Genomic DNA, 23,110 nt, shown 5'->3' on the forward strand with positions numbered 1-23,110 from the left:
TGAGGTATCTGTAAAAGAGCTGGTAGAAAATAATAACAGTATTCGACATGAGATGGTAGCTTACGAAACTTGAAGTCTTCTGAAGTGTTAAATTCATCCCCTAAACCGCCCTAAATGAACTTACAGTTTCCTCAAACCACGTTAAAAGAAAGGATCTTACATTTTCCCATCATTTGTGCAGAAAAGGGAAAGAATATAATTGGCAATTTCTATTTCCCACATCCAAAGTAGTGCATTCACACAAAATCAGGATCTCTAAGTTTAGCATGAAAAGAAAAAAAAATACTGGATTAGAGATATAAAATCTCCGAGTAACGGTTAGGCTAATTCATCAACAGCAAAGAAATTCAAGTGGTCAACAGTCTTGAAAATGCTTTATTGAAATGTGTGACTTATGTGCAGAAGATGTGTTTGAAAAGACCACAGCTTGAAAACTGGTTTTTGAAACGTTTCAACAACCAATTGAGAAAAAGAAATCACTCCTGGACTTGACCTCTAGTAGAACTAGAAGCCTGCTGTAAAGTTCTCCATGAAACATTTTCTGTCACAGGAATTAAAGAAAACAAAGCTATTCTGGTTGGAAAGTGTTGGAGTCTGAAGTTGCAGAGGAGAAGCAACAGTTTTTAGACACGTGGGGTGAGTTCCTTTTTGGTTACGTTTGGATGAACATGGACTTCACAGTTCTCGGAAGAACACCGGAGGGTGCTCACGTCTGTATGCTTGTCATGTTGCAGAAACGGAGAAACGCACACGAGAAAGAAAAAGGGCTGAGGGAGAGGAGACTGAGAAAAGGGCTCAGAGAACTGAGAACTGGAACGAGACATGATTAGATTAAGTCTAGTTATAAATTTATCAGAAGCTGTGCGCACCTTTTTTTAAAAGTCCTAAATTTACATTCCAAAAACTGCCCCCCGAACCCCAAATACACTGTCCCTGCCTTGGAGCTATTGTGAAAGTCTACGCACAAAAACTGCAACAGAAAATAAAAAAATATCCCGGCCCATCTAAGTCCCAAAACAAACCCAAAAAGCTGTACATTTCTTTTTTACACATAAGATTAATAATATAGGCATATAGGTGGCATGATTCAATTAAAAGGCTTTACTTTTTATGCCAGAGAAAACCCAATAAATAAAAGGTGCTGAAGTTAGCATTAAGAATTTGGTTGTAATGTATCGACAAGATCTGGGAAGGCAAACCCTCAAAGCTCCCCTGATACTGATCAGTCTCAGCAAACCATGAAGCACATACATAAATAACACAAAATATGATTGAGAATGTGAGATTTTCAAGAACAAAGACAACATAATTCAGGTTAATTTTGTTGAACAGTGAATAAATGAAATTCATCTACACCCAAATAAGACATTTAACAATTGAAAAAATTTTAAACAACCACAAAAAGTAAAAACTCGAAACAGCTATGAACAGGATTTGTTTCCAGGGCGCACAAGCACCCTGCAGCAGATTCCGACAGTAGCTTTACTGGCGTGTCTTCTATAGATGAATTAACGAGACAGGCTGAGCTCCACGTGGGTAAGATAATTAACAGGGCGACAGGACAGTCACACAGGGCGGAGCGCGACACCTGCTACAACCCTCAGATTCCACTGCAGAGCCGGCTTTATGCGTAGGAGGCACACAAAGAAAGGTGATTCAGGCAGACATTATTCAAAAGCTACTTCATCAGGTAACTCTTTTGCCGCGTAACCATTGAATAATGTTTGGGAAAGCTTTGGGCTTTTATTTTTGTTTAAGTTTTACTCCTTGTATTTAATTTTTTAAATAACAAGGTCACTAAAACTCATGCACGCTGCAAAAAACCTCATGCAGTAGTTAAGGTAAACCATCCAAGCAGTTTTTATTCATTAATATTCATAAATACACACAGCAGCTTCATTAGAGATTTCAATTTTCCTCTTGTTGGAACGTGGAGTATTAGGAGAGCCTTTTGCATGTCAAGGTACAGGAAGCAGAGGTCACCCCTGCACTGCTACCTACATTTACCTGCTAGAAGTAAAAATTAGTTATGTGGAAATGATTATCATATATATTTTCTCTCTTCCTTTTGAATGTACACAATGTAACAAGATTGACAGACCTGAAATTACAATCACCAAACAAACCCAAGATAGTTGTTGTCCACTTTCATTGGCAAATACAGCACAGAGGACATTGTCTGCGAATTGGGATGTCATCAAAGAGGAGGTGGTGGAGGCTCATTTCCTTTATTACTCTCTCTTAAATTTAGGTTTTCTAAAGCAACATCTAAAGGCATAATATCTACACAGCCCATAGCACCAAAATCGGCCATCTCCCCCCGTTCATCCTCGTCCGAGGAGGAGCTCTCCTCGCGCACCAGAGTGGACAGAAGGAGCTCCTGCACAAACAGGCTGCGGTCTGCACGCTCGCTTTCCATGGACTGGCGCTCTGTTTCGGACATTTTAGGGTCGTTCAACCTGTGTAATTAAAGAGAAAAGACCTTATTGGACAAAAGTCAATGGACAATGGCACGTGAAATTTCTGTGATGCCCTGCAGGTGTGACGCTCAGAACCTGAGACACCCCAGAACACCCTGCTCTAATTTACCACCTGAGTTTTCTTGAGATTCATCCCACACTTGTAGTGACACTGTTACCCCTAGGTGCAGTCGGGGCTTTAATTAGATTCAATGAGACAAGTACCTTTAGACTTCTCATGTTCCTTTCAGAGAACACGTGGTGAGAATTCTTCTGAGGAAAACAAAATTTCTAACAGATTAGGTGCTTGGGGAAGAAGTGATTTCCTTAATCAGGATTTCAGCTGTGGGTAGTAAAAATGGGGAACATGGCAACCCTGGTCATAAAGACAAAATCTGTAGTAACTAGAATATTCGACCAAAAAGAATTCCTAAAGTTTGACTTTTCTCTATTCCATGTAATTCTTTCCGAAAAGCCCTTGAGGGCAAGAACCACCCTGCTCCCAGTCCCCTGCACACTTCTCCTACCGAGGACTTGGTAAGCAGGGCTGACCTGAGGTTTAACGGCCCAGAATGTTTATCTGCTTGGAGACAGGATAGATGTTTAGAGTTGAATTCTTATTACTAACCTCTTGAATGACTTAAGGAAAATTCTGCTTAGTTTCAGTACTGATTTTATTTCCTCTACGTTTTTATCAGCAAAGACAGACAGGAAAACTAGCAAAGCAATGGAATCAGGGAAATGAACAAAACATGGAGAAGACGGAGACAGTGAAGGAGGTCCAGTGGGCGTGCAGGACAGGAGCTTCTCCCAGAGAAGCCAGATGCCCTTGGAGCCCACAGATACAGCTGCTCCACGCTGCTCTACAGTTGGCACCTGCTCTCCATGGTCTTTCCCGAGTGAAAGGCACAGAGGCTTCTCAAAGTTAACAGGGGAGGGCACTTACAATGGGCCAGGCTCTGTTCTAAATGCTTTTTGTATTATCTCTTTTAACTCCTGTGAGTTAAGTCCTGTTATTATCACCATTTTACAGGAAGAGGAAACTGAGGCAGAGGTTAAGTTGACTTGCTCAAAATCTCATAGCTGTCAATTTCAAAACCACTAAAGTGACTAAATCTATGGCTCAGAAGACAAATTAAAAGATCCAAATTTCAGAATTTCAAGATAGCAAAAGGATGTAGAAAATAATTACATAAAAAGCCATTAACTCTACAATGGAAGAAAATGATTGATGACATTAATGGTTAAAACCAAACTGGGAGCCCTGGCTGGTGTGGCTCAGTGGACTGAGTGCTGGCCTGTGAACCTAAAGGTCCCTCATTCAACAGGGCACATGCCTGGGTTGCAGCCCAGGTCCCCACTTGGGGACGTGCAAGAAGCAATTGATCGAAGTATCTCTTGCTCACTGATGTTTCTCTCCCTCTCCTTCTCCCTCCTTTCTCCTCTCTCTAAAAAAAAAACAAAAACAAAACCCAACCCAAATTAAGAATATCCTAAGAAAATATCTAATAGAGTAGGAAACTAATGGGCTACTTATTTTCAATCAAAAACTGTAAAATTGTTAAGAATTGGAATATATTTCACATCCTTAGCTTTAGAAAAGGCCTCCAATAAGTAAAGAAAGGGGGGAAAAACCCCAACAAAACCCTAAAGTCAAAGCCACTATAGAAAAATAAAGGATATGTAGAGGACTTTCTATATAGCAAGCAGGAAAACTAGAAACATACAGGCTGAGGCTCCAACCCCTTGGAAAGCATATAATTTCAATATTACTCCTCTGATTTTTAGGAAACGACTGACAAAATGTCTCACGCCTGAGAAGCAGAGAGAATCTGGTAGTGGACTAGGACTGGGTTAACTTCATTTGGGATCTAGAGTTAACTGCAAAGCTGTTAAGGATCTTCAGACCAGGGTTAGCAAAACTAGCCGACTTCATTACTGAGACTGAAACCTGACACTAAATCTATGGCTCAGAAGACAAATTAATGGTCCCAGAAGACCAATCACTTTCTAAAAGGCCAATGATCTCCGAAAGACCGTGTCCTCACCATGGGTTCCAGGGCTGCACAGAAACTGCCCCTGGCCAAAGAAACCAAAGATCAGGCTCCAGCCGCACACAGATCACACAACAGCTGTGTGACCAGAGACTGGGAGTTCCCCTTGGGGACACTGCAGCCACTCCCTGCTGTGAGCATTCACAGTGCATGTTAATATGCTATCTGAAGTTCTGAGAAATTCAATGGTAAATAAACTATTTTTGTCACTTAGTTTTGCCCAAACTTACTCATCAGGGGAAACAGAAATGTACCTAAGTAACTACATTTATTCCTTAGAATACATAAAACACAGGGAAGAGTTTTTGGGAAATACTACCTTAGGTAAATCATATGAGTCAGAAACAAATGATACCACAGAAGACGTGGAAAGTGGCCTGCAAACTGCAAGGCAGTGTGCAATGTGAAGTGTCAGATGACAGAAGGGGGCCTCCAAGCAGGCACAGTCAGAGTCACCCACACAGCACACCCTGCGAGCTGGATATCTAGTGCAGAAAACTGCACAAAGAAAATTCGCCTGTTGAGCCCACCATTGTGGGGCTTACAAAACAAAACAACACAACAAACAAAACAACAACAAAACAAACAATGGGGCAAGGGATGGATGTCTTAAACAAACATTTTTTAAATTTTACTTTTGATTTTAGAAAGAGGGGAAGGGAGAGAGAAAGAGAGGGACAGAAACATTGATGCAAGAGAGAAACATCGATCAGTTGCTTTCCATACGTGCCCCAGCCAGGACTGAACCCGCAAACCCAGGCATGTGCCCAGAAGAGAATCAAACCCGTGACCTTTTGGTTTGCAGAACAACACCCAATCAACTGAGCTGCACTGGTCAGGGTGGAAGATGTCTTTTCTAATAAGCGCTGTCAAGACATTCATTCCACCCACAGGTCAGTGAGCTCTCAGTGGACATGCACATGGGTAGGACTCCTCTTTGAGGTAGGTACCTAGATCTGGCAAGTGATGTGCTTGCTGCTGGCCAGGCCCTACGGGTCCAGTTACATAGGTTTGCAGCAGGAAAATCTATCTGAAACATGTTCTGGTAATACCCAGGCACCATAACTGACTTTTGCAGAGATAATTCAAAGATAAATTCCCTACTTGAAACTCCCTGCTTAGATCCATAACAAATAATGAGTCCCATTAATTGGGCCTTTACTCTACGGCAGATACTGAGCCAGATCATACACACATGAGTATTACAATTCATCCTCAAAACAATTCTCTCCCCAGAGGCAAAACTCACAGGATACTGATGATAAAACTGAGGTTTGGAGAAGTTAAGTGACTTGCCCAAGCTCCCAACTACGTAAGTGGCAAAGCTGGGGCTCTAGACAGAGGTCCACAAACATTATGTAGTCTGCATCCACAGTATGTTATTTACAACTCTATAAATGTGCCAGAGACATTTAAAAGTATGAAGTAAAATAAATATACATAGAAATAGTATTTTCTTCTAACATCTGTCACACACATTGCATTATGGAGACAACTGATGTATTACACTAATTTTCTTCTTCACTTCACAGTTTTTACTTTATATTCCTCTCTATTCCATTAAAAGCCCAAATTAGACCAGATTTATTCTATTTTGAGCCAAAGTCTACTCATTATTAAAAGTCACATAAAATGCTTGTGAGGTTTTTGGCAAAGGAACACAATCAGTTGCTAATGGTAGTTTTCAGAAGCAAGTAAGAGCTCTACTCCATCCAGTAGAGCCACTTACTGAGTGCACCAAATATTTCTTACACTGTGGTAAACCCTTCTTTTAGTAGTTATTTTTGTGTACACCGACCGGGAGAATTTAAAAACTGCTTCTTTATAAAATTCTCAGGAGAAAACCAACACATTATGAAATCCTCTCTTGCATCTTTTAATATTTCACAGAAGAATAAAATTGGCAGAGAAAAAATTATGATAATAAATATCCCTAATACATCCCATATATATATGTGTGTGTGTATGTGTGTATGTATATGTATATAATGATATGGTGTTTAAGTTTTATGGGCAATCTGGGAAAAGAAATTCTTATTAGATGACATCTGTTAGAGCAAGACCACCAGCATTTGTACTTTATCTAAAACCAGAATTATTTTCCATGTTCTTAGGGAAATACTCAATATGCAGTTTTGATTAGAGATCTGTGGGCTTTAATGGTTTGGTCAAAGGCAGAGTTTTTAACAACATACATAAGCACAAGAGAGTATTTCAGACTGTGTAGTGCTAACAAACATTGCTTCTGAAAGTAATGTTAATAAATGGGCCACCTTGTTAAAAGAAACTGGGAATTCTGGACAGTTTGCTGGTTACTCTCCGTGCTCGCCGTGTTGGTTGTTGCTGTGGACTGCGTGACTGTAGTGGTGACGCTGCCCGTGTTAGTGCGCCGGCTCGCGTTGCGTGCGGTCTCCAGTTGCTGCCGGGCTGCCTGGGCGTGCTGCCGTTCCAGCTGCAGCTGCATCTGCAGTTGTTGTAACTGAGAAGCGGAAGGGCCAGAAGAATTAAGCTGTCCTCCTGCAGAACGTCTCACTCCTGACAACTGAGATAAAAGCTCTGCCAATGGAAACGAAGACCATTAGTGTCTACTTAAACACTGTGGAATACAAAATGGTGCACATCACCCCCCACAGGAACATTAAAAATGATGGCCGACAGGCAGGTACCCATGGCAGCACGTGGTTTCAGCTCAGAGCAATGCTTTTTAGAATATCTCCTGGAGGAAGGAATTATGCATGGGGACTAAGTCCTAGGCCTCCCACAGAGTTCCGGCCTGTCTGTGCTTGGGAGGCCTCCATCTCAGGCTACGGCAATTTTTTTTAAAAAATTAAGTTTACTTAGGTAACACTGGTTAATAACATTATAATTCAGTATCTGCATACTCTACTGTGTGCTCACCATCCATAGTCGACTTTCCTTCCGTTACCTGCAGTGATTTTTGATATTTTATTTTGACCCTCAACCCTGTGTCTGTGGCCAGCTTCCAGGATGGCTGCCCATTAAACCCTCTGACTTCCTAGAAACTCCACGTTCAAATGTTTTTCAGTAAGACTTTCCCAATTCTTACTGAAAAAAACATGCACTGAAAAAGTGCATTAAAAACATGCACTTTTCAGTATGTTCCAGAACAATATAGCTCTCAAATCAAGCCAAGAACAGAGAAATTCCCACTTTACTTTCTTGTATGAGAAGAGCTTAATTCGTTAGTCTTGTCAATTAGTTTTCTTATCTGTGTATTTGTGGAGGCTGAACCATGAAATTTTGGTGGTCTCTCAATCTCTCATGATTTTCCTGGGTTGCACTGCAGGTCACTAACAGAGCATAGAGCCATGTCTCACTTACCTTATGCCTCTGAGTGCTTAAAGAAACACCAGAATAATATGAACTACATTAGACTGTCTAGTTTAAAAATACCTCACACTTACAAAACTATGTAAAATTTTGTGAAAGAATGTAGGAGTATGATGAGAGATTAGGACCACAAATTCCACCCCAAAATTGAAAGGGTTCCCTGTCCCCAGCCATTCCCTTTATTAACATAAAACTAACTTACCAGCTATGGGATCCATGGCTTCCCTATTGCTTGGAGAATATGAACTCTGAGAAGAAGAAAGTCCACCAGTAGAACTGCTAGTAAAGTGCATGTTTGATCTACGAGCACGAGGACCTCCTAATCCCCGGCCAGGGTGAAACATTCTACGTACATGTCGAACGCCACTCGATTCATCATAACTCCAAAGTTAAGAAAAGACCCCAAGTATTTTATAGACATAAAAAAAATCACTTAAGCCCTTGCTAAATTTCCTAAATTATAAGCATTTTAAAATAGCACATTTAATTTAGAATACAAATGTCACAACTATACCTATAAGGGCTATTAACACTAAAGCAATGTTGAGAGTGTGTGTATACTGTGTTTTCAAAGAAATTTCCTCATGGTTCCAGCTAAAGTAACCAAAATAACACTGCTAGACAAGGAGAAAGGCATTGCCCAGTCAGATACCCAAGGGAAGACATTCCTTTACCATGATGCTCTCAGTATTGAATTTCTCACATGTTTAAACTGAATAAGCATCAATGAATAAGCATCAGTTCTGATACCTGTGGAGAGTGGACTAATACATAAGCTGACCAAATGTCAATTCAAGTCTAAAGAGAAAAGAATACTATGAATAATTTAAATTCAAGAGTAAGAGCCCTCTGGGTTACTAGTTTTAAACTGTGTTTAAGGTTCTTTTTCAATGCTGCTGCTGCTAAAAAAAAAAAAAAAGGTTCTGGTGCCCAGGAGGCTTGGAGAGAGGCCTCTCCCTCATGTCCAAGTTACCACAGAGCACCTGAAGTGCCTGAAAAATTCATATGCTTCCAGGAGACCTGTTATGCCAACATTTTGAACTTCATGGTAATACTTCTTTGGGGCCTAAAATGTAACAAATGCCTACTCTTATGCTTTTTTAAAATATATTTTATTGATTATACCATTACAGTTGTTCTATTCCCCCTGTCCATTCCCCTCCACCCGCACACTCCCTCCCCCACCCTTCTCCCCACTTAGTTTATAACCACGTGTCTCAAGTTCTTTAGATTCTATATTTCCCCCACTATTCTTGCCCTCCCCCTATCTATTTTCTACCTACCGTCTATGCTATTTTCTGTACCTTCTCCCCCCTTCTCCTCCTCCCACTCCCCTGTTGCTAACCCTCCATGTGTTCTTCATTTCTATGGTCCCACTCCTGATCTAGCTGTCCTCTTAGTTTGCTTTTGTTTTAGGAGTGGTTGTTAATAACTGTGAGATTGCTGTCCTTTCACTGTTCATATTTTTCATCTTCTTTTTCTTAGATAAGTCCCTTTAGCATTCCATATAATAAGGGCTTGGTGATGATGCACTCCTTGAACTTGGCCTTATCTGAGAAGCACTTTATCTGTCCTTCCATTCTAACTGAAAACTTTGCTGGATAAAGCAATCTTGGCTGTAGGTCTTTGGATTTCCTGACTTGGAATACTTCTTTCCAGCCCCTTCTTGCCTGGAAGGTCTCTTTAGAGAAATCTGCTGACAGTCTGATGGGTACTCCTTTGTAGGTGACTGTCCCCTTATCTCTTGCTGCTTCTAGGATTCTCTCCTTCATTTTAGTCTTGGCTAATGTAATTATGATGTGCCTTGGTGTGTTCCTTCTTGGGTCCAACTTCTTTGGGACTCTGAGCTTCCTGGATTTCCTGGAAATCTATTTCCTTTGCCAGACTGGGGAAGTCCTCCTTCATTATTTGTTCAAATAAGTTTTCCACTCGTGGCTGTTTCTTTTCCCCTTCTGGTACCCCTATAATCCAGATGTTGGAACGTTTAAAGATGTCCTGGAGGTTCCTAAGCCTCTCCTCATTTTTTTGAATTCTCATTTCTTCATTCCTTTCTGGTTGGATATTTTGTTCTTCCTTCTGGTCCATTCCATTGATTTGAGTCCCAGTTTCCTTTCCATCACTATTGGTTTCCTGGACATCTCCCTTCATTTCAATTAGTTTAGCCTTCATATGTTCCTCTAATTTGTGACTTTAATCAACCAGTTCTGTGAGCATCCTGATGACCAGTGTTTTGAACTGTGCATCTGAGAGGCTGGCTATTTCTTGGTGGCTTAGAATTATTGGCTCTGGGACTTGGAGTTCTTCTTGCGCCATCTTTTGGACTGTTCGTGCCTGCTACAGTATGAGGAGCGGTTCCCTAGGTGTTCATCAGGGTGGAGCAACTGAGTCTCTGGGTTGTGATGCTGTACGTGGGGGCGGGGTCAAAGAGGAGCAATGGTGTCCCGTCTGCCGCCTCCCTCCTCGGCCCCCACAGGTGTGGCAGCTGCCACCATCACCGGGGCCCGCTCGTTTCGTCCCACTGCATTCGAGTGTGCCACCGCTTTCAGCCCTCCACCACTGGGCTCGCCCCCTGGGGCCTGCGTGGTCCGTCTCACTGTGCACGAATGTGCGACCATGGTCAGTCTGCCCCACACCCTGACTGGATCCGGGAGACTTGCACGCCTAGGTCTGGGGATCTTTCCTGCCCGACCCTGCTCCGCTGCTGGCTCCGCCCCTCTTACCATCAGGTTGAACGGTTAGTTGTTGTCGGACTTCTGTATAATTCAATTTTCTGGGTTTTTTTTTGTTTTTTGTTTTTTGGCTGTGTCTTTGTTCTCCAAACCTTTGTGGTATTCAAACTTGGTTGTGGGAGAAGGCACAGTGTTTCCATGTATGCCTCCATCTTGGCGGAAGTCCTTACTCTTATACTTTACATAATTTAATCTTCTCTTGGTAACCAGAGATTCTTATAAAAATCTCACAGGAATGATATTGAACAGATGACATGGGACAGTCTACCGAATGGATACCAATTTCACTAGAGGTTCATGAATTTGTTGAAGAGTCAGGATAATGGCTTGGTTTTACATTATTTGCCTAGCTCCTTCATGCAGATGGAGTGAAGCATGGATCAAACATAGCCCTTCTGAGTATTGTTACAGGATTCTTTTATATGAAATGGAAAGGTTTAAGTATTTTTGGCCCATTTCGGTTTTCTCATGCTCTTAAAAAATAACTACTGCTTTCTTCCTTTTGCTTTCGGGGTCCCTGCACTTAGGAGAGAGACAGATGGCTTCCTCTACTTATTGAGTACTGCTCAGGTCGGGCTGGCAGTCTAGTACCTTTAGCTGGGTTTTTACCTTTACTGTCCACTGGTGTCCACTTCTCTTCCTGCAACTCTAAAGGGCCATGTTTCCAATTAGAAAATTAGGAACTGCGATCAAGGGATGGCTGTTGTAGGACTAGAAAACCACCACACCAGCATCTCTCTCATATGAACTACGATTGCCAAGAGGCATTCAAAAGAATTAAGAATAAAGTCTGGCAGAGAAAAAAGTTGTGATTTGCACTTGAATTGCTTCAAAGTGCAATGACACTGAAACCTTTACACGAGAACAAAGCCCTACGTTAATCAGTGGTAGTTTTAGAAAAACAATTCCTAACCTGAAACCAGAAGCACAGTGCCTACCAATTTAACTACTGTGGTGGGCTAGCAAATTTTTGGGAGATTACTGGGAGCACGCCAAGAACTCTCATGAGATACAGGCTTGGGAAAGGGAAGCAGAAATGGAAGTGGCAAAGGAAGTTAGAGCTGGACCTGACCGTATGCTATCCTACTCAGAGGCTGGGCAGGAGATGGCTTTCCCTGGAGGAGACTCCAAAAGGGAAGAGAGACCCGAATGCACATCTGCTCACCACCTCACCTGTAATAGGAGGAGGCAACAGAGAACAGAGAGGGGAAGAAAATAAACCTTCCTTATAGTCCATTAATTAGATTTTAATTTGGATCAGCATTTTCCTCTTTCATATGAAAAATTCTCCCGAAGACTTATAATCGGATCAAAATATCTTATAAAACTAACAATGATGAGCAAGTCAACTTTTACTTAATAAGCATGACTCATAAAAGTCATAGCATATGAAAAGAGAAGTAAGAAATTGCATCTCAACACTGAGTCGCTTTTAGAAAAACAGCAAATAAACTAAATAAAATAAAAGTAGAACTTAGTTTTTCTCTTTGGGGATACTGTTCTTAAAAAGACTCAAAATGACAATTGTTACAAACAATTTTCCTTTGTTGCATCTGGAAAGGATATTAAATCTCTAGGGGCTCTGTGTTCAAGTGTAAGATGAGCTGCAAAGTCATCCGTGACATGATTAGGATCACCTCCAGGTAATGCTGCACATATAGGACAAATCTGAAATGAAAAAGAAAGCAGATTTAATAAATGGACACTGATCAGGCATCTTTCTGGATGAATATTTCACTGTAAATTTTACTGCCACCAAGTGTTTACCCAGGCAGAAACGCAGCAAATCCTGCCCTACGGAAGGCAGGGGAGGCCTGATAAGCACCACAGCACGCTGGGGAAGGGAGCTAAGACAGTGACAGAGGCAAATGCGCTCGCCTCCTCACACAGCCACAGCAAAATTACAACTGAACTACACACAACAACCATATTCAGGACCGCCAGAAATCGAGATCAATGGAAGTNTGCCACCAAGTGTTTACCCAGGCAGAAACGCAGCAAATCCTGCCCTACGGAAGGCAGGGGAGGCCTGATAAGCACCATAGCACGCTGGGGAAGGGAGCTAAGACAGTGACAGAGGCAAATGCGCTCGCCTCCTCACACAGCCACAGCAAAATTACAACTGAACTACACACAACAACCATATTCAGGACCGCCAGAAATCGAGATCAATGGAAGTCTTACAAATACGGAACTGAAGCAGAAATTGCATTGAGACTGGCAGGGGGGGCAGTTGAGGAATGGGCTGGTCCCACCACCACGTGCTGTAGGTCAACACTGGAAGGGACATCTCAGGAGCGAGGGGCCCCAGGCCCCTAGACCAGGGTTCCAGTGCCAGAAAGTTAAGTCCCCACAACTGGCTGCATAAACCAATGGGGATTGAAGCTGTGGGACACAGAAACTCCTGGATTCACAGGCAACTCCTCTTAAAGGGCCCATGCATGAACTTACTCAGTCCCTCCGAGCTCTAGCATGGGGCAGCAGCTTCAAAGGCACCAGAGGCATATGGAGAAGAACTGAAGTGTCTGGCATCAGGTCGAGAACTGGGGGGACAACATTCTCCCCAACAGAACTGCTGGCAAGGCCACTGTTCTTTTTTTAAAAACCAGTAAAAAATGAAGGATACACTAACTGAAATGCATAACAATTTACAGGGAATCAACAGTAGAATGGATGAAGCCAAGATTCAAAACAGTGGTTTAGAATATAAGGAAGCAAAAACACCCACTCAGAACAGCAAGAAGAAAAAAGAATATTAAAAAAAATGAGGATACTGTAAGGAGCTTCTGGGATAACTTCAAGCATTTGTATCATGGGGCTGTTAGGAGAAGAGAGAGACCAAGAAATTGAAAACCTATTTGAAAAAATAATTACAAAAAACTTGCCTAATTTGGTGAAGGAAATAGACATATAAGTCCAGGAAGCACAGAGAGTCCCAAAAAAGATGAACCCCAAAAGGCCCACACCAAGACACATTGTAATTAAAATGCCAAAGGTTAAAGACACAGAATCTTAAAAGCAGCAAGAGAAAAGCAGTTAGTTACCGACAAGGGAGATATCATAAAACTGTCAACTGATTTCTCAAAAGACTAGAAGGGATTAGCAAGAAATATTCAAAGCGATAAAAATCAAGGACCTACAACCAAGATTACTCTACTCAGCAAAGTTATCACTTAGAATTAAAGGACAGATAAGAGCCTCCCAGACAAGTAAAAGCTAAAAAAGTTCATCACCACCAAACCAGTATTATATGAAATGTTAAAGGGTCTTCTTTGAGAAGATCAAAAAATATAAACAATAAAATGGCAATACATATCAATAACTGAATCTAAAAAACAAAATAAATGAACAAGTAGAACAGAAACAGAATCACAGATGCGGAGAACATATTGATGGTTGCCGGATTTGAAGGGGGGGGGTTGGATTTGGAAGACAGGGAAAAAAAGGTGAAGGTATTAAGATGGTCAAATTGGTTGTTACAGAATAGTCATGGGGATATAAAGGAAAGCATAGGAAATATAGTGGCCAAAGAATTTATATGCATGACACATGGAAATGGACAAGAGTGAGGGAACTGTCTGAGAGAGTGGGGAGTTTCTGGGTGGAGGGGGCAAGTGGAGAAAATTGGGACAACTGTAAAAGCATAGTCAATAGAATAGAATTTAAAGCTATCAGTGCTCTCACTCACAATGGAAACACATCTTAGAGCCAGACACACTGTCCGGACAGACAGTTCAAACGTGAGCTCCGACAAAGCCTCTTTGCGGTGTTCCAATTCATTCACATGTTCTAGTAAACTAGTTTCCATAAAAAAATTAAAATATGCTATTCAGTGCACATTATGCCTAAGTCTACTCTTGAATGATAAAGACTGAGACATAGTTTTTCCAAAGTAAGCTAGACTTGAGGGCCAACAGAAAAATAAGACAGCAAAGCTCTTACTTATATATTTTAAGTGTGATATGGTAAGACAAACAATGATTGCTCATCATATGCAAATGTGTCTATAACTTCATGAACTGGACTTTCAGGGAGAAATGACAATGGGTGGGACAAAAGCTTGAGATCAGGGCAAGGTCAAGAACTAGAAGACCAAAATCCACATGGACCTTAGAGCAAGGGATAAGAGGAAGTAGGAATAAAATGGTGTATAGGGAGGCAGAGGAGGCTTGATAGGTTGGAAATGAAGTTTCTGAAACAGCAGTTTCAACAGAAGTGGTGAAAGGAGGTAGGAGAGGGTAAGGGCAGAAATAATGAGGAACTGTAAGTGGAAAGGTCCCCACTCTTCCAAATGGACAGATGATAATCTAAGAATGGTAGCTAAGCCTTGAAATATGAAGAACTTCAATCTTAAAGAACACAGCTAAGCCCTGGCTGGTGTAGCTCGGTGGTTTGAACGCCAGCCTGCGAACCAGAGGATCACAGTTCGATTCCCAGTCAGGGCACATGCCTGGGTTGCAGGCCAGTTCCCAGCAGGGGATGCACGAGAGGCAACCATACATTGATATTTCTCTCCCTCTCTCCTTCCCTTCCCCTCTAAAGATAAATAAATAAGAAATCTTTAAAAAAAAGAAGAAGAAGAAAGAACACAGCTAAGAACACAAGACTGAAGCACAGGAGCATGATCAAAGGGAGCCCCTGGGAAATGTAAGGTTCAAGTTTTAGGCTTGTGCCTCTCTAAGGAAAAAAGAGTTAAGGATAGGACATGTGATTCACCTTGCCAACACATGTGTCCTGTGCTTCAACTCTTGCATGTGGAGAAAAATTCGGGCAATTGATGGTGACCTTATTGCCCTTATGGCAGTGTGGGAGAAGAGAGGAGCACTGGAGATGAGGAGGCAGAGAAAGGCAGTGAAGGGATAGAGAGGGAAAAATAAACTACTCCCATTTCTCGAAAGCAGAAGTCCCCTGAGAATTTGACTCTGTTGTGATCCCAGTTCTTCTCGTGCCTAAGCAGCCAGCTCTCCTGATTATCTGCCACAGGACTGAGAAAGAGCCTTGGGAAAACCTAAGCCTTTATCGGCATGGCTCAGTGGGTTGGGCACCATCCTGCAAACTGAAAGGCCTCTGGTTTGATTCCATTGAGGCACATGCCTGGACCGTGGGCCACGTCCCCAGTTGCAGGGCATGCAAGTGGCAACCAATGTTTCTCTTCCTTTCTCCTTTCCTTCCCCTCGCTCTAAAAATAAGTAAACAAACAAATAAATGAATGAAAACCTACGCTGCTTGTGAGAAATAATGTTTAAATGTGACTGTGGGGAAAAAACGTAGGGAGGTCATACAAGGATGTGCCTGTGAGGCAAAGAGAAGTAGACAGACATACATGTGCCTTTCTTAGAAGGTGCTAGAAAGGTGGTCGGGCACTTTTTTCTGTCGGAGAGAATATCGAGTGTTTCTGCTCACAAGTTTACAAAGCAAAAAGAATCAAGTGTCCCTTTACTAGGAATTTAGGTTTACTGCCTGTGCCGTTCCTGTGTGGTGACACTGAGCAACAGTGTTTGATATCCTTGTTCTACTTTTCATGTGTTTATGTCTTCCTTAACTAGATTGCAGCCTCTTTGAGAAATGCAGGACAGTGTGATTTGTTTCTTTTATGGGAACCATGACCAAGCTTGTTAAAGCAAAGAGACCCACAAGGTTTGGACAAATAACCTCCAGTTGTTTAAAAATAAAACAAACAAACTTAGATATTTTGAGACTCAGCATTCTGCAACAGTTGGTAGGTGCTGGACTACATATAGTATTATTATAACATCATAAGACTGTGTGTATAAGATTCTTATTCAGAGAGAAAATAACCACCAAAAGGGAAAAGCATCTTCATTTTTTAAGACAGGTCTTTGGGTAAAATCTATGTACAATTTGAATTATGAAAAGATAGTTGCAGAAGTTTCAGTACTTTGAGGATACATGTAAACATTCTTAGATGAGAAAAGTCTCCGCCAGAATATGCATTCTTGGAAGGAAGACAGTGGGAAAGTACAGATATCAAATGCACAATACTAAGAATGTTCTTTTTTTCTTTTTTTCGAGAGGGTAAGGGAGGAAAGGAGAGAGGGAGCAAAACATCCATGTTTGAGAGATACACTGATTGGTTGCCTCTTGCAACTGGGGAACCTGGTCTGCAACCCAGGCACGTGCCCTGACTGGGAATCAAACAAGTGACCTTTTGGTTCACAGGCTGGTGTGCAATTCACTGAGCCACAGTAGCCAGGGCAAGAATGTTCTAAGATTGAAAATCTCCTACAAACTAGAAAAGCACCTTTGAGATGAGAATGTAAAATAGACAATCAAGATCTTTAACACTATATATTGATTTCAGTTCTGTAACTCAATGTCTTTAGATTTCATCACAGTAAGTGAGCTAAGATGGCAAGAGGAAAGTATTCAGAAGTGCTTCATTCAGAGAGAAGTAACACAAAACAAATAAACTTCTATAATAACCAGAGATAAAGAATGAACTACCAACATAAGGAATTACTGGGGCAGAGGATCATCCGGGTTCCCAGTGCACACAGAAAAATTAAGAGAATAGGTTACAACCAAGTGGAAGACGTCAGCACACGTGGGCCAAATGAAGTTGACTAAGATGAGGACTTTTGAAAGGAAAACTAAGCTCCACTGTGGATGGGACCAGATGCCTAGATCACCTTTTAGGCTTTACACTAGGTACTAAAAGTAATTAATTTTTTAGATAAGAATTTGGTGACCTAAAGTTGTACTGTTTGAGAGGTAGCGGAGAAAGCAAGTAGAAAGCAAGTGAGAACAAAGTGGGGCGGGGAAAACAGGGACGAGGCGGGGCTGGGACGGGGACGGGGAGCGCTGTGCTGACGCTCAGGCACCCCATACGGGGGCACAAGTTTTGAGTGTGTCTTTCTGTCCCCACAGTGGTGTCCAATTCTTCTCACAGGACAAGAAAATCCCACACAAAGGATAAGCTACTGACCCTAAAAGTATGAGTTTGTCAACATTAGTATTTATTATACTTCTACTGCCACATGACACAGTAATATCTATTACTTGAACAAGAAAACTCCATGTAACACATTAACTTAAAATTACGACAACTTGTTAACATTAAGGGTTACTGAGTTGGCCTAAGTCAGTGTTTTCTTAATTTGACTAAAGATTTAAAAATTATAGTTCCCCATGCCTCTACCTGGAAACTGAATCTAGGAATTTAGAATCTGTATTTTTTGACAAGGGTCCAGTTATCTCATAACTGAATAAATCAGGCAAGTACAGCTCAAATGCACGATGGTACTGAGAAATAATATTTACTCTATTGTATGAAACACCACCTGTCACTGTTACTTACTACTCCCCTTCATCCTTATTCACAAATGTCCTTGACTGCTATCTTTGCTATTGCTCGAGTCTTCCCCTTCTGCTTCACCTTGCCAGTGAAGGTCAACAACAGTCCTTTTTACCTGCAATCCTTCTGGAAGCCTTTTTCAACATACTGACATCCCACGCTTGGACACAACAGAGTTTCCATTTCCCCACGTGGCCCCAGTTTATGATTCACAGCAAGCAACAGTCGGTGCATATTCTTAACACGGGTGGTGACCCATGTCTAGGGCAAGCCTTCTGACGTCCACACATAAACACCGAGTCACGGCTTAACTTGCACAACTTTTCCCCTGTGACAAGCTATGTCCACACACACACACAAGCACAAACTCGAAAGTCAGCACGTGTGGTTTTTGTTTTTAAACAAGAGCACCACACATTCATCTTCACACAAGTTATTAACCAGTCTAAAGCAATTTCAGGTTTCCTCCAGCCTCTTTCTTGAACTCATACACCCACACCAGACAGCACTGATTCTGGGTGGTGTATAGAGCTTTAAAAACAGCAGAGGAAGAGTTAAATTCCATATGATAAGTTCTTTTTTTTTGGAGGGGGCAGTATGCTTAATAAGTTTGCTCATTTTGTTCACTGCTGTAGCATAATGCATTTTTAAAAAAGTACCTATCTGCTCTACATACAACCTGGCTTTAACTGAAGCTAGACTGCAGCATTATACAGAGATTGGTTTTTCATCAACATCATTCAGTAGGTGCCGAAGAGCTATATTGGCTCTTTGTAACGAGGCTGATCCATTTTGACACATCATCCTTTCAGACCACATGGGCCACACCAGCAGCCATGGCACTAAACAGCAGAATTTAGAACATTTGGTAGTTTTTGTGATATACAAGTTTTGATTTTCCTTACATTTTAATACTTGATTTAAAAGTCCTAAATAGGAATGGCAAGAAGTATTCAAAGTGAGGAAAAGCAAGGACTTATAACCTAGATTACTCCACCTACCAAAGCTATCATTTCGAACGGAAGGGCAGATAAGCTGCTCCCCAGACAAGGTAAAGCTAAAGAGGTTCACTGTGAACCAGACAATCACGGTTCGATTCCCAGTCAGGGCACATTCCTGGGTTGCAGGCCAGTTCCCAGCAGGGGATGCACAAGAAGCAACCATACATTGATGTTTCTCTTCCTCTCTCCTTCCCTTCCCCTCTAAAGATAAATGAATAAAATATTTTTTAAAAAAGGGGGTCCATCATTACCAAGCCCTTATTATATGAATGTTACAGGGACTTAGCTAAGAAAAAGAAGATCGGAACTATGAACATTAAAATGGCAACAAGCTCACAACTATCAACAATTGAATCTAAAAAACAAAAGCAAAGCAAGCAAACAACTAAACAGGAACAGAATCACAGAAATGGAGATCTCATGGAGGGTTATCAGGATGGAAGGAGAAGGGAGAGAACTGGGGGTGGGGGGAAATGTACAGGGAATAAGAAGCATAAACAGTAGGTACAAACTAGGCAGAGGTTAAGAACAGTATGGGAAATGGAGTAGCCAAATAACTTACATGCATGTCCCATGGACATGAACTAAGCGGGGGATGGCTGGAGGGAAGGGGGTACCTGGTGAAGGGGGGCAAAGGAGGAAATATCGGGATAACTAATAGCATAATCAATAAAATAAAACTTTCACAAAGTTCTAAATAGTTAAGCTTTGTTTTTAAATGTGGTTCTTGGAAATTTAAATTATATATGTATGTTGATATCCTGGGATTCATGAAACTTGAAATAACATAATTTAGCCACAATAAAAAATGACTTCAAATAAGAGTCAGAGCTTTATCTTGTCCACAATCCACTCCATACATGAGCATCCACATTCACCCTGAAGAAAAAAATCCAATGTAAGCCTTACTTTTTCTATCATCCCAAGGGTAAGCTAGACATTTTATCTGTGGACTTTAAGATAAGGAAATGGACACCTCTTAATGCATAATGGTATCAATAGGAACTCAGGTTCTTATTGACACCAATGGGACAGGAGTGGAGGCAGGGCCCCAAAGCTGGCAACAATTTTAGTGAAGAACCAGCGATAAACTCCACCTAGTGAGTGGGTTTATACTGCTTATAAGGTTTTTAAAAATTAGAGTCTAGTGATGACAGACACTGTATGTGTTACTCTTCTCACGGGTATTAACAAGTTTGTCAAGTGGGCTGAGTTTGCCAGGGCTTCTTAAAAAAAAAAAAGACCTCAGCTTGAATATGTAGATTATCGTCTTAAAATAATTTTCCTGACCAGTTTTATTTGTTTTGTTTTAACATGAGAGTCATAGTGAGAAAAGAGGGTGTGATGGGAGAAGAGAATGCTGAAAAGTGCATAGTACCTTACAGCTTGCCGACAATCACCAAAGAGCTTCCTTCGTTATTTATACTACCCTCCCTACAGATCGTCCTGCAGGCCCTGCAAAACATTCCTATGCACTGATCTGAAATCAGCTGTCTGTCCACTGAACTAGACAGACCAGTATTTCACAGGGCAAAGAAGACGCCAGACTAGTGAGCAAAGAAAAAAGGAATTCAAAATGAAATGTCTCTAATAGTTACATGCTGCTGCTCTTACCTAGTACTTTGTTTCACATTAAGTGTTCTTCCTGTTCTGAAAACTGCCTGTTGACCTTGCCCTACACGAGTTTAATTCAACACAGAGGGAAATGCAGAACAATGAAAACCCTGCCCAGAGATAACAACATACCCTCAATAGTAGGCACAGACACCTTCCTAGAAAAGCTACTATTACCTTATTTTCATGATAATCTAAATGATTCCCCTTTTGGTTTTCATATCATTTCCGGAAACTGTTTTCTTATAGAAGTATCTTTAAAAATATCATGATACACACACTAGGATTATTCCAAACAAATCTGAAATATCCAAAGCATCTCCTACCATTTTCTTCCCTCACATGAACTCAAAAATCTGCTGGGGTACCAATGGTTGCGTCACCGTTAAAATAAAAACTCTATTTTCTGATTTTAACTAAGTAAATGTGCTAAAAATAACTAAAGAATATGCAAAGACAGCCAAATTCTAAAGAGAAAAAAGTGACCTACTCTATGTTGAGTCAAAAGTAATGAAAAGCACAAATGGTAAAAGTACCAAATCCCGGCAATCTACAACCTCCAGCTAAATGGAGTTGAGATTTGGCAGTATGATTTTGCCTGTAGCAACAGCACTTTTCAAGTCCTGTTTCCCACTAATATTAAATAAAGTACTGCTGTGAGTTCACAGAAAAACATATGGAATCCAACTGCATTCTTTGATAAAGAATACATGTATTAACTATTTTTTCATGTATATATATATATTTTAATATATTTTATTGATTATACCATTACAGTTGTTCTATTCCCCCCCCTTCATTCCCCTCCACCCACACACTCCCTCCCCCACTTAGTTTATAACCACGTGTCTCAAGTTCTTGAGATTCCATATTTCCCCCACTATTCTTGCCCTCCCCCTTATCTATTTTCTACCTACTGTCTATGCTATTTTCTGTACTTTCTCCCCGCTTCTCCTCCTCCCACTCCCCTGTTGCTAACCCTCCATGTGTTCTTCATTTCTATGGTCCCACTCCTGATCTAGCTGTCCTCTTAGTTTGCTTTTGTTTTAGGTGTGGTTGTTAATAACTGTGAGATTGCTGTCCTTTCACTGTTCATATTTTTCATCTTCTTTTTCTTAGATAAGTCCCTTTAGCATTCCATATAATAAGGGCTTGGTGATGATGCACTCCTTGAACTTGGCCTTATCTGAGAAGCACTTTATCTGTCCTTCCATTCTAACTGAAAACTTTGCTGGATAAAGCAATCTTGGCTGTAGGTCTTTGGATTTCCTGACTTGGAATACTTCTTTCCAGCCCCTTCTTGCCTGGAAGGTCTCTTTAGAGAAATCTGCTGACAGTCTGATGGGTACTCCTTTGTAGGTGACTGTCCCCTTATCTTTTGCGGCTTCTAGGATTCTCTCCTTCATTTTAGTCTTGGCTAATGTAATTATGATGTGCCTTGGTGTATTCCTTCTTGGGTCCAACTTCTTTGGGACTCTGAGCTTCCTGGATTTCCTGGAAATCTATTTCCTTTGCCAGACTGGGGAAGTCCTCCTTCATTATTTGTTCAAATAAGTTTTCCACTCGTGGCTGTTTCTTTTCCCCTTCTGGTACCCCTATAATCCAGATGTTGGAACGTTTAAAGATGTCCTGGAGGTTCCTAAGCCTCTCCTCATTTTTTTGAATTCTCATTTCTTCATTGTTTTCTGGTCGGACGTTTCGTTCTTCCTTCTGGTCCATTCCATTGATTTGAGTCCCAGTTTCCTTTCCATCACTATTGGTTTCCTGGACATCTCCCTTCATTTCAATTAGTTTAGCCTTCATATGTTCCTCTAATTTGTGACTTTAATCAACCAGTTCTGTGAGCATCCTGATGACCAGTGTTTTGAACTGTGCATCTGAGAGGCTGGCTATTTCTTGGTGGCTTAGAATTATTGGCTCTGGGACTTGGAGTTCTTCTTGCGCCATCTTTTGGACTGTTCGTGCCTGCTACAGTATGAGGAGCGGTTCCCTAGGTGTTCATCAGGGTGGAGCAACTGAGTCTCTGGGTTGTGATGCTGTACGTGGGGGCGGGGTCAAAGAGGAGCAATGGTGTCCCGTCTGCCGCCTCCCTCCTCGGCCCCCACAGGTGTGGCAGCTGCCACCATCACCGGGGCCCGCTCGTTTCGTCCCACTGCATTCGAGTGTGCCACCGCTTTCAGCCCTCCACCACTGGGCTCGCCCCCTGGGGCCTGCGTGGTCCGTCTCACTGTGCACGAATGTGTGACCATGGTCAGTCTGCCCCACACCCTGACTGGATCCAGGAGACTTGCACGCCTAGGTCTGGGGATCTTTCCTGCCCGACCCTGCTCCGCTGCTGGCTCCGCCCCTCTTACCATCAGGTTGAACGGTTAGTTGTTGTCGGACTTCTGTATAATTCAATTTTCTGGGTTTTTTTTTTGTTTTTTGTTTTTTGGCTGTGTCTTTGTTCTCCAAACCTTTGTGGTATTCAAACTTGGTTGTGGGAGAAGGCACAGTGTTTCCATGTATGCCTCCACCTTGGCGGAAGTCCAATTTTTTCATGTATATTTGGCCTTTAAACGCTAACCTTTCTTAACTACCTGATTAT

At 41.6% G+C, this 23,110-nt stretch overlaps 1 protein-coding gene across 1 annotated transcript in view; it reads right to left on the minus strand.

The window, feature by feature from the left end:
- Positions 1-357: 357 nt before the first annotated feature.
- KCMF1 (potassium channel modulatory factor 1) overlaps positions 358-23,110 on the minus strand; it is a 78,352-nt gene continuing 55,599 nt past the window's right edge. The window contains exons 4-7 of the mRNA XM_037039553.1: positions 12,160-12,261; positions 8,067-8,241; positions 6,787-7,069; positions 358-2,459 (exon numbers count right to left, since the gene is read on the minus strand). Of these exons, the coding sequence (XP_036895448.1) occupies positions 2,198-2,459; positions 6,787-7,069; positions 8,067-8,241; positions 12,160-12,261 (822 nt within the window). The 3' untranslated portion in view covers positions 358-2,197. The remainder of the gene's footprint in view (positions 2,460-6,786; positions 7,070-8,066; positions 8,242-12,159; positions 12,262-23,110) is intronic.

Source organism: Sturnira hondurensis, unplaced genomic scaffold (assembly GCF_014824575.4).
Source record: "Sturnira hondurensis isolate 20B ecotype Veracruz unplaced genomic scaffold, ASM1482457v3 Scaffold0002039, whole genome shotgun sequence".
Lineage (NCBI taxonomy): Eukaryota > Metazoa > Chordata > Mammalia > Chiroptera > Phyllostomidae > Sturnira > Sturnira hondurensis.